This window comes from Myotis yumanensis, unplaced genomic scaffold, assembly GCF_028538775.1.
Source record: "Myotis yumanensis isolate MYYU_CA2020_CCGP unplaced genomic scaffold, mMyoYum1.0.hap1 SCAF_8, whole genome shotgun sequence".
NCBI classification, from domain to species: Eukaryota; Metazoa; Chordata; class Mammalia; order Chiroptera; family Vespertilionidae; genus Myotis; species Myotis yumanensis.
In genome coordinates, this window is record NW_027223759.1 from 45822742 (window position 1) to 45835393 (window position 12652).

At 42.4% G+C, this 12652-nt stretch overlaps 1 protein-coding gene across 1 annotated transcript in view; it reads left to right on the forward strand.

Moving 5' to 3' along the window:
* Window positions 1-7823: 7823 nt before the first annotated feature.
* TLK1 (tousled like kinase 1) overlaps window positions 7824-12652 on the forward strand; it is a 159879-nt gene continuing 155050 nt past the window's right edge. The window contains exon 1 of the mRNA XM_070422775.1: window positions 7824-8459. Coding sequence (XP_070278876.1) covers window positions 8321-8459 — 139 coding nt within the window. The 5' untranslated portion in view covers window positions 7824-8320. The remainder of the gene's footprint in view (window positions 8460-12652) is intronic.

The following is a 12652-nucleotide window of genomic DNA, read 5'->3' on the forward strand; positions in this document are numbered from 1 at the left end:
CCTGAAATAAATGTTTATCAGTTCACAACTATTTTCATAACCGATGGACATATCGGTTATAAACCATCCTTAAACAACTTTCTTGACTAAGTGCCCAAAATAAACAATAGTTAAGTAGATCAATATTTGACTTTCTCATAGTGGCAGTTTTAGAAATTTCATTGTACTGGTAAGTCTTAAGACATTGTTTTCTTCACTTCTTCCCTTAGGAAACCACCATTGGTTTCCCCTTATATTAACATTTTCCTTTAAAAAAAAATAGCCTTTCTCATTTTCTTATAAAATAACAAATTTATTTCCTTTTAAATGTTTGTATATAAATATTTAGAATCACAAATGCCAGTTTATTTTTTTCTAAAAAATTTTTTTTATTGCTAAGTGTACAATGTGATGAATTTTCACAAACTGAACACACACTTCTAACCAGCACCTGCATTAAGAAACGGATTATTATTTGCATTTCAGAGACTCCCCCCTGGTTTCATGGTGACATTTTGACTTCTTTTTTGGGGGGAAGGGGAAGAAATTCTCATCAATATCTGGCATTTTTGTATTGTTTCCAAGTTTTTTAATATATATGAGGTTATATATGTCTCTACTTATTTTTGCCATGTATCTAATTAAGACATTTTATTTGATTTTTAAAAAATACATCTTATTGACTTTTTACAGAGAGGAAGAGAGAGGGATAGAGAGTTAGAAACATCGATCAACTGCCTCCTGCACACTCCCCACTGAGGATGTGCCCGCAACCAAGGTACATGCCCTTGACTGGAATCGAACCTGGGACCCTTGAGTCCACAGGCCTATGCTCTATCCACTGAGCCAAACTGGTTAGGTCTCTAATTAAGACATTTTAGCACTTACATTATATTAAGTACTTTTGTAAGTCTTTACTAGTAAACTATGCAGTTGGAAAGATATTGTCCAAAACCAAGGATGTTTGATATTTATTTTCATGAAAAGAAACTTCAATTTCTTTGCCTAAAAAATCCTGTTGCAAAAATAAAGTCCAGCCTAAGGTTTTGGGAATCTTTGTTCTCCATTATGATGTGATGAATTTTTATTTTTTGTTTGACTTCATTAGTAAAATTTAGGATTTTAAGTAGAACACTAGATTACAATGGGTTTTCATGTTTTTTAAGTCACTTTTCTAAGTAGGTTGCTTTGTTAAGAGATATGTTGTTGATTTTCAATCTGCTATATGAGCACTATTTGCTTGCTGTACTTTGTTTTTGTAAACATTTTGTAACACCCATGTCCTGGGAGGACAGTTTCTAGTGCACTTTGGGGGAGGTAATATTGTCCTAAAGTTAATTATAATGTTTTAACCTCAGGCAAAATGAATCAGTTTTGGGAATCTAGTAATTCCAGTTTTTGTTATATACAGACCAAGGTTCCCCCTGACCCCCCCCCCCCCCCCACTCTAAACCCCCCAAATGAGTTGATAAACCTGAAGGAAACCATTTCCATTGAAAGAGAACAGATGAAATGTAACCTAGCCTATTATGCACAAAACTCTGGAGCTATCTCTACAGGGATTTGGAAACCTAAATCTTCAAGCAGTAGCTTTGTGAATTGGACAGGACAAGTAGAACAAACTCAGTGAGATGAGAATTCTTCATAATCCAATACAATGAAGTCAGTTGTCTAAGCATTTATTAAACACACACACACACACACACACACACACACACAAACACTATTGAGATGGCCTGGTCCATGTGGCTCAGTTGGTTGAGCATCATTTCATGCCCCTATAGGTCACTGGTTCAATTCCCAGTTAGGGCATATGCCTGGGTTGCTGGTAGGGGGCATGCAGAAGGCGGCCAATTTATGGTTCTCTCTCATGGATCTTTCTCCCTTTCCCTTCCTTCTCTCTCTAAAATCAATAAAAACATATTTAAAATAAACTATTGAGGTCACATATTATGTTGGTAGGGTAAGCATCTTGAGAGCACCTATCTGTGTGTACACATGCGGACAAAGAAGAAAACAAATCTGGTGGTAAATTCAGGCAAAAGCGACAAGGTAGGCATCTTAGTTTACTCTGATAAAAAGGCCCAGAACTCCTCATTTCCTAAACATTTGTAAGGTAATATCACACACACATATAAGAGTAGATCTAGCCCTAACTGATTTGGCTGCAGCGTCGGCTGCAGACTGAAGGGTCCCAGGTTCAATTCCGGTCGAGAGCATGTACCTTGGTTTTGGGCACATCCCCAGTGGCGGTGGGGGCGGGGGGGGGGGGGGGGGGGACGTGCAGGAGGCAGCTGATCGATGTTCCTTTCTCATCGATGTTTCTGACTCTCTATCCCGCTCCTTTCTTCTCTGTAAAAAATAAAAATAAATAAATAAATAAAAAAGAGTAGATCTAATATATTCATATAGTTTAAAGAATAAGACAAACATATTCCCATCCCACCTAACAAATAGTGCGTTTGTTGATGCTCTTGAAGCCCCTGTGTCCTCCATGATCACATCCCCTCTTTTCCCTGATGGAAGTACCCACTCTGACTTTGGCTTCTCATTCCCTTATTTTTCTAGTTTTGCCATGTTTATATTCCTAAACAATTTATTATTTAGTTTTGAATGATTTTTTAAAATTGTTTTTGTTAATTTCCTCTTTGGGTTGTTCTTTTAATGCGTGAGAAAACACAATTGATTATTTTTTTACACTTAGCACTTTATTTATTGGTTGGTTGATTAATTTTCACCTGAGGATATTTTCCCATTGATTTTTAGAGAGAGTAGAAGGGAGGGGAAGAGACACAGAGAGAGAAACATTGATGTGAGAGAGACACATCAGTTGGTTGCCTCCCACACGCACCCCGACCAGAGCCATGGACTGAGCCTGCAACAGAGGTATATATCCTTGAACAGAATCAAACCCTAGACTTTCCAGTCTGTGGGCCTAGCTCTATCCACTGAGCCAAATCGGCTAGGGCTAGTTTTGAATGTTTTTAAATGTGTTATAAATGGAACCAAACTGACTTCACCCTTCTTTAATTTTTTCTTTTAAATTAACATTATGCTTATGAGCATTTTAATTGTTGCATGGTATCCTATCATGTAAATATACATAATTCTATTTATTCATTTTCTTGTGGATGGACTTTTGGATGGTTTCATTTCGAGCTGCTACAAACAGTAGCGCTATCGATATACTTGTTCTTATCTCCTGACACAATGAGAATTCCTCCAGGATATATTATTTGGAATGGAATTGCCAGGTCATAATATTTTCAACTTTACCAGGTAGTACCTCATTAATTTTTTTTTTTGCTTAGTTTGAAAGGCTGGGGTTGCCAGATTTAGCAAATAAAAATATAGGACACTCAGTTAAATTTGAATTTCACATAAACAACAGATGCGGTAATTTTTTCTTTAGTATAAGTATGATCTATGAAAAATTTATATTTCATCTGGTAACTCTAACAAGGTCAATAAACTTTACCAGGTCACGAATATTGGGCAATGAAGGGTCAGAGTGTGGGGGGTAGAGTGTTTGGTCCTTTCTTCCTCTGCTAGAGTGGCCTACCCAGTTGTTTACCAGCAGGTTAGCTCAGGGGGCTCAAGTCCTTGCTAACTAGCTACATGGTTAATTGATCGGCTCAACAAACATGTATTCGGCACTGACTGTATCCAGGCAGGAGCTAGATGTTGGGAATACAGCTGAAAACATAATAGACAGGTCCTTGCCCTCCTTAGGTGTAGCCAAGGTGGAGAAATGGAGGTTAATAAGGTAATGATCTTTGTCTATGGGAACAGTGGTGTGCTGGTGAGGAAGCCTGGATTTGTAGCTTTTGTAGACTTTGGAGTCATAAATACACTTCTTATGGCCAATTTCAAACTACCAATGTGACACCATTGAACTGAGTTGGGAGAGGTGTACACGATCTGCTCTCTGGGCAGTATGGACTGGCTCCAGCATTCCACTGCATGGGGGAGGACTTAGAAAGGACACTTCCTCCAGTCTCTGGGCTCATTTCTGGTTGGCTTATGGGGAAGGGGCTTAGGCATTATTTCCTTAAATGGAGAAGGAATCAAATGCTAAGAGGTATAAAAGACATTTGTTATATTTATAATATTGGATGCTTCGTAAATATTTTTACTATGGTATATAAATAGAGGAGAGCCTAATAAACATAGTTGTAAATTATGATGATTTATCTACAGATCAGGGCTCATAGCTCCCCTTTTGCATCTGACCTTCTACATGGAGACACTTGAAGACCTCTTCTGCATTGCTCCCTCACCTGCACCCCAGCTCATTAACCGTCATCATTCATTCATTCCACAAACGCTGACAGAGCCCTTGGTTTCTGCCACACACTGTACTAGGGCTTGAGTCCCTGTTATCATGGAGCACTCGATTCACAGAAAGAACACTTTCCTCTCTGCAGTTCTTTCGAGGCAGGTTTACTGCACTCTCTCTCCTTTCACTTGCTCAGCTCACTCCTGTGTTTCCATGCTGACTTTCTTTCTGGGAATATTTCCCCCAAGAAAGCCTGCCACAACCCATTTCCAATCATCTTCTCTTGAGATTTCTCCTGCATCACAGAGTGGCAAATGTTCCTTTCTATCTGAATCAGAACTCTCCGGACTTTTCTGTATCTTTTCCCATTGTGCAAGCGTTCACTCTTAACAAGTCTTTTTTGAATGCCTATGTACTAATCAATGTGTAAGGTGTGGGGGAGCCTCTACTTACCACTTCTCAGTTTTCATTAATCATTTTATAAAATTATGTATTCACACAATTTGTGTTCAGACCCTTTTAAAACTTAAATTACTTAAGAAATACACAACTTGCCCTGGCTGGCATGACTCAGTTGGGTGCCATCCTGTGCACTGAAAGGTTGCAGGTTTGATTCTGGGTTTTGGGCTGGATTCCCGATAGGGAACATGCAGAAGGCAGCCTATCAATGTTTTTCTCCCTCTCCCTCCCTCTCCCTTCCTCTCTCTCTATAAATAAATAAATAAACAAATAAAATAAATAAAAATAAAAGTCTTAAAAAGAAAAGAAATACAAGATTCAGTATACAAAAATATTTAAAGCCTAAAGGAGGAAAGAATAATGAGTTGATCTGACAACTCACAAATAGCCATTATTAAGTTTTGGGGTTCATTCATGTAGTCATTTGTTATGTATACTTACAAATTGGGATCATACCCATTTTCTTCATTTACTATTATGTGAAAATGTTATCTTTTTCAGTGTTCTTTGAAGACATGATTTTAAATGACGGCATGACATTTCATTTTCAGGCTAAGCCACGCACGATTTATTTAATTAGTTCCCTGTTGCTGGCAGTAGCCTTTTTATAAGTAAGTTAGTGTTGACTATCTTTATCTTAAGCTACAAGAAAGCCAGAATCGATCATTTAATTGTCCGTCCTCAGCAGCATTCATAACAAAAATATAGCTAAAGTAAGTGGATTAAGTATATGCTGTGATCCTCTAGTTACCATTTAAAATAAACGGAGTCAGTCTGCATACAAAGTAACCCAGATTTGAATAAAGGCAACCAGAAGCTCTGAGAGACTTGGGAGGAAGATCACCTACCATCTGTCTTTCGTGAGAGGAGCTGAGCTTTGTTTTAGACCTTGGGATTGTTAGGAGTTTTAGGGAACACCTAAAACTTCTTTACTTCTTTTTTGAGCCAAGGATTGTTACCTGCTGGGACTAATACCCAGATCTCTTGACTTCCTTCCTGTCTGTGCTCTTTTCACCACAATCAGCTGACTAAGCTAAGTCTTAAAATACAGAAAGAGTATATTTACATACATTTACCTACATGTTGTTATAGAAACTGTTTCCCCTTCTAGTGCATGTACTTGGGTAAAAAGAAATTTTTTTTGGTAAGGTTCTAGGGATGTATTCAAGAGAAAGCAAGTAATAGTCAAAAAAAGTGGAAACAACACAAATGTCCATCAACAGGTGAATGGATAAGTAAAGTGTGGTATATTCACACGATGGAATACTCAGCAATAAAAAGAAATGAATTATTGGTAAATACAGCAATGTAGATGAATCTCAACATAACTATGTTGAGTAAAATAAGCCACACAAAAGCGTATAAACTGTATGAGTCCACTTATCTAAAATTCTGGAAAATGCAAACTAATCTAAGTGACAGGAAGCAGGTCTGTGGTTACTTGGGCGAGTGGAGTGGAAGGCGATCCTCAAGAGTATAGGGCCCTAGCTGGTTTGGCTCAGTGGATACAGCATCCGCCTGGGGACTCAAGGGTCCCAGATTCCATTCTGGTCAAGGGCACTTTCCTGGGTTGTGGGCTCTATCCCCAGTGGGAGGCGAGCAGGAGGCAGCCGATCAATTTATGTTTCCCTCTCTCTTCCTCTTTCTCTGAAATCAATAAAAATATATTTTTAAAAAATGGTATCGGAAACTTTGGAGGCTGACGGATACACTCATTATCTTGATTGTAGAAATAGTTTCAGGAGTGTGTACACGTCAAAACTTACCAAATTGTACACTTTAAATTTGTGCAGTTTATGTGTGTCAATTAAATCTCCCGAAAGTTTAATTTGTGAGATCTACCTATTAAGTTTGAAAAAAAGAACAAGACTAGAAACTCGCTAAAGAATCTGAAGCCTAAGAAAACTAAAATTACTTCTGCAGATAACTGACAACCAAGGTTCTATTCTAGTATGATAGTTTATCTGAACAGAACATTACTGTGAGAAATGCAAAGTCATAAAAATAAAAAAGAAATGACACTTTTGCCCCCCGCCTCCGGCCCCCAGTAATCTTGCCATTTCCTCATGCCTGTACAGTTGCTTTATAGCATAATCTTTTTGTTCTATTCAAGTTGGTTTTTTGAAGAGAGCAATAACCTTGTTGTATTTTTCCTGAACGATTAGACTGCTCTTTTATGTACAAGATGCCCAGTCTCTGGTGTGTCTTGTACGTACGTGGGTGTGCAGAAAGCTACACTGTATAAATTGAAGCAAATGCTGTTATTTTGCCCTGGGGGTTTGCAGTCGGGACTCAGCAGCGGCACTGGAAACAAACTGGAACTTTCTAGAAACCATGCCCTTTTCTACAAGATGAACATTGGATAGTTTTCCTTAGATATGTGAATTCAGTCATCAAATTTGTCTATTTAGATTTTCCACTTATTGTTTTAAAATAAAGAAGTGCTATACCACACATACGGTGCACAACACCGAAAAAGATCCCATTTCAAAAAACAAAGTTTTATTTTTATTTCCACACTCCACCCTCAACTTATTTTCTCAGCATTTTCCGGTAAGGACTCCCATTCTGCAGACGGGGAGACGCACACTTTGTTCGTGTTTGTTTCTTTTTTTTTTTTTTTTTGCTCAGGACAGATGGGTAGGAAAGAAGCAACTCTCAACTTTTCAGTTCCATTTTGAGCCATGATCACATGGACCTCCTGACCACCGACAGCCCGGCGAGAGCGGCGGCGGTTCTCCCCGGGCGGGCGGGCCGGGTGTGGGTCGGGATCCAGGCGCGCGGCCGCGGCGGAGGGGGAGTCAGGTGGCAGCGGGAGCCGGGCCGGCGCGGCGGGCGGGCGGGGAGCGTGCGGGGCGCGCCTCCCTCCGGCCGGCGCGGGGAGGTGGCCCGGCGCCCGCCCGCGAGTCCGCCGGCCGGGGGCTCCCGCGCCGAGCCGCGATCCGCGGGTGCGCCAAGGGCGCCCGCATCTCCTCCCTCGCGCGCTCCCTCCCTCCCCACGCCCGCCCCTACTCCCTGGCAGGTCCCTCCCCCGCGCCTGCTCCCGCGGCCGCCGCCGCCGCTACCGGAGGCGCAGGAGCCTCGCGATAGTGTTTGCACAGGCGGCGCGTGACGGCGCCGCCGCCTGTAACTGATGCAGAGGTTACCCCGCCGCCTCAGCCGCCACCCACCGCCCGCCGCCGCCGCCGCCGCCACCGCCACCCGGGCGACGCCGGGGGCCGACGCACTGCAGAGGTGCCGGCAGGTTCCGCCCGCGGAAGTCTCCTCGCCCGGCGCAGCCCGCGCTCCGACGCCGGCCCCGGCGGACGCCCCCTCGACGCCTCCGCCGCCGCGCTCCTTCCCTCCGCCTCTTCGCCGGCGCGCCCGCCAGCTCCCTCGCTTCTCCCCCCTTCCCTCCTCCCCGTCCCCTCTCCTCCCCTCACCTCTTCCCTCGCCACCTCCCCCCTCCTCGGCTTCCTTCCCCCATCCCCTCGCCTCTCCCCTCCCTGCCCTCGCGCTCTCGCTCGCCCTCCGCGCGGCCCCCGCCATGACGGAGGCGGGTGCCGGTGCCGTTGCCGCCGCTGTCGTCGCAGGGGGGGAGCCGGGTTCCCAGAAAGTAGCTTGATGAGTGTCCAAAGTAGCAGTGGAAGTTTGGAGGGGCCGCCATCTTGGTCCCAGCTCTCCACGTCTCCAACCCCGGGCTCGGCGGCGGCGGCCAGGTCCCTGCTGAATCACACGCCGCCATCCGGGAGGCCCAGGGAAGGTAAGTGCCGTCGCGCCCGCGCCCGCTCGAGGGCCTCCCCTCCCGCGCCGGGGCCCCCGCGCCCCCCGCTCTCCTCCCCGCGACCCCGGGGTGGGGGATGGTGGCGAGGTGGCCGCGAGGCCGCCGGGGGGAGGTGGTGCGCTGGCGGCGGGTGGCGGTTCGCGGGTGGCGAAGGGGACGGGCGAGGGGCTGTGCGCCGGCTGGAGGGCACGGGGCGCGGCGCGGCGCGGCGCACACACTCGCCTGGGGGTCCCCGGAGCCGGTCCTCCGGGCTGGGAAGCCTCCCCCCGGACGCGAGCCCCTTTCTGCTCCATTTGCTAGGACACTCCGCACTCTTAACCTCCTGGCCTCCGGTCTCTGGTGGGTTTTCCCTCCCGTTGAAGCTTTCATCCCGAGCCCCCTCCCCTTCCCTCGCGCACTCCTCCCCGAGAGGCGGTCCTCGCTCCGAGCGCGGCGGCTCAGGACCCGGAGGGTGGCCCTGGCCGGCAGGGTCTCTGCCCTGGCAGGAGCGCCGCCGAAATTATCAAAGCCGACTTTGATCCCTTGCCTGGCTCCCCGGAGCCATTGAAAGGAGAGACTGTGGGGGGGGGGGGGGGGGATGGGGTGGGAAACGGGGACGGGCTTTTAACGCCACCCCTTCCGAGGGTTGCAACTTTCCTTCGCCATCACCTCCCCGGGTTTGCACGTTATCTCGTTGCTGCAAGGAGGCTACTGTTCTTCTCCGACAGGGTCGTGGGTTTTGTGGGAAATAGCTGCGTAAAGGTGCCTGCAACGCGCACCCGATCGGTGGCAATTGTTTTCTAAGTTTTTGGCTTCTTGCATGCAAGTGTGCCGCCGCCAGATGTAGCAGTTACCCAGCTAGGAAGACACCGGAGTGCTTTCGGCTGAAATTCCAACTTGCTGCATTTAACTTTAAGTATACCACAGAGAATGAGATGTGGGAGAGCAAGCATTTATGGGGGAAGAATCAATGTGCATGGAGTCGCGTTTAACGCTCTTTTGTCTGGAAAACGTTGAGCGGCATTCGTCAGCAACTGGGAAATGGGTTGTTCATTCCCAGTTGTGTCACACAAGGAGATTGTAGCCACCTTTAAAACACACACACAAAAGCAACCGTCTGGCAGTCCAGTAGTCTAGCGGATCATTTCAAGACACCAGGAGCTTTGATTTATTTAGAAAATATTTTCTGTTTTTACTAAAAGCCCTGACAATTGTTAATCAAGCGTTTTTGTGCCCTGAATCCACTGGTTCCGGCAGAGCATTCTTTGTCATTTTGTTCCTGCGAGCATGTGTGAAAGTGACAATAGGCTCAAAGATTGGCATGAATTTGCTCTAGAAAATTCATGGTAAGGTTTGATTTATGGCATCCATTAAACACGCTGAATACATTGACAGACATTTTCCTCTTTCCATTCCACCCCCACCACTGAGTTCTGATTATTAGAAGATAAAATTTATTTATTGACTAACTCAAATTCAGTGCATATTTTTTTTTTTTGCATTTGAAAATTTGTAAATGAATGTTTTAAAAATCTATTTTGTAAATATAGCAGCTGGCTCTTTCAGCTTTTACTTTTGTCTGTAGTTTCATTAAGATGGTTACTGATAGTGTTATGAATGATAGTTTAATGATTGGGAAAGACTCCTTTTTTTAAGGCTTTACCTTTTTTTCATGCGGTCATCCATTTCTCAAATATTTATTGAGTCATTTTTGTAAGCTAGCTGCTGTATTAGATACTTAGGATATAGTGTTGAATTGTTTATCTGTAACACCTGTTACAGTATTAGTAATTTGGGGGCTGCAAAATCGAGGTTGTGGGTTTCTGACGTTGCTTCAACTTTAGTTTCAAAAACTTCTCTATTATTCTGCACTTTTCCTGATGTTTGAAAATTTTGAGGGATGCCATAATTTGGTTTGAACTTCCAAATAACCAGAATTTTCTCAGCAGTTTAGATGATCAGATTTTTATGTAACTTAAACTAGTGAGATTCTCTATAATTAATGAAATAACAGGACATGTTTTTGTGAAAGTTATACTTCACCTCAAGTACCTGTATGGTCACAGTGGTATATTTCTTTCTGACCAACTGACATGTAAGTTAAAACTATGTTATTCCTCTTAAGGTGATATTATCATCTTGAAGCTAAAGGCTGAGCTTTCACTTAATGCTAACAGGAATAGCACATAGTAAGACGCAGGTATCAAGATGGAGATGTTTTCTATTGAGTGAGATTTCAGTTTTTAACAAGTGTTTAGCATCTTTCCCAGGTATACATTTAGTATGTTGTTTACATTAATGTTAATTGAGAGAACTTTTGACTTTTGGTGACTCTTAGTAAAAATTGTTACTATAAATGGAACTTGAGTGTATGTATGAGGAGAGAACAAACCTTATTTCTTGAAAAACAGCCAATTTAATGTATAATAGGAAATTTAAAAAACTTAAGAGATGCACACATGAATATTTACACATATAAAGATTATTTATATGTGTTGAACTTTTAAGCAAACTTAACTTTGAAAATGGGCTATTTTTAGAGATGTGCCATAAGTAACTGTAAAAATTATTTTGAAGTTTTGATATATTTGAAACCAAAAGATTATAAGCTGATTATTTTTAATACTCTGTAAGACTTAGGAATTTATTAGAATTTAGAAATTTGTGTAATATAGTGTAGATTTTTTTTCCTTGGGAGTCCCAAAGTCCCAAGACTTTTTCTTTATCAATCTTGAAGTTCTGTAGTTACTGATTTCATGTTGGATCTTTTAAACCTGTGATCTCTGTTCTGTTTCGTCTTTTCATAATTGTGTGATTAAGGAGGTGGGCAGTTAATAAATTAAGTACATTTTCAAATAAAGGTCAGTTTTACTTTGTTGAAGTCTCAAAACTTAGTGTCACATTGGCTAGATGAGCAGTTGGTTTTGGTTTTTGTTTGCATATCAGTACATGGGTACTTTTGAATGGGTTATTGCTAAGAGTCAATAATTATACAAAGATTTATATATTTTTTTGTTCCAGCTTACCAGATATGAATAGATTGCTTTACTTTTATGTAAGTAGTGAAAATAGTTTGGTTAAAAAGATAATATCACAGCATAATTAAACTGTTGCTTTCTGTTTCCATATTTACAGACTGCATCCCTTAAATAGGAGAATTAAAGTATTTGACTCCAGATGACAGTAATATCTGTAGGGAGATGTTAAAAATAAAGGTGTACCAGATGGCTCTTTAATTTCTTGAAGTCACTAGCTGAAAGATGATAGGGTTGGGTGTTTAAGGATTCTAGCTCATGGATATGCTGTAGGTAGGTATTTTTCATTTTGACCAACTAGCATGCAAGTTAAACGTGTTAATCCTCTCTAGGGCTTTATATTTATCCTGAAGTTGTAGTCTTACATTTCACTAACATTAACAGGAATTGCATATACATATGAATTCCCAGGTATCAAGATGGATACAGTTTCAGAGGCACATTTCCATATTAGAGAGAGAGAAACCCAGGATAGTTAGAAGTCTGGGAGTCTGCCCCTGAGAAGTATGCTTGCTTTAGCCTATTTGGTCTCAGGACTTCTTTACTCTCAAAAATTATTGAGGACTCCAAAGAGATTTTGTTTATATGGGTTGTGTCTATTGATATTTACTATGTTATAAATGAAAACACTTACAAAATATTTATTAATTCATATAAAAATAACGTTAACAATTTTTTAAACTTAGAATAACTATTCTAAAACAAAAGCTTTAGTGAAACTAGTGGCATCCTTATATAATAAAAGCGTAGTATGCAAATTGTCCCCTCAACCAGGAGGTCGTTCACAGTTTGACCAGGGGGCGGGGCCTGCTAGGGGAAGGCAGGGATGCCCCAGCTGGCAGTGGCAGCTGCTAGGGACCCTACCAGTGCACGAATTTCGTGCATCGGCCTCTAGTTGTTTTATATTTTTACAAATCAATTTAATTTCTGGCTTACTAGAAGATAGCTGGATTTTGCTTCCGTTTTCAAGTCTGTTGTGATTGTTTCAAGCTAATCCCAGTTTCACGTAGATATGTAGTTGGAAAAAGTAGGTATTTTAATAGCTTTTTGAGAAGTTGTATATATTCATTTTTAATATTATACCAAAATTTGACAAGTGGCAATGGTTACATTGCATTCCAGAAATATCTATAGGGCCCACAAGAAAACTGTGAACTA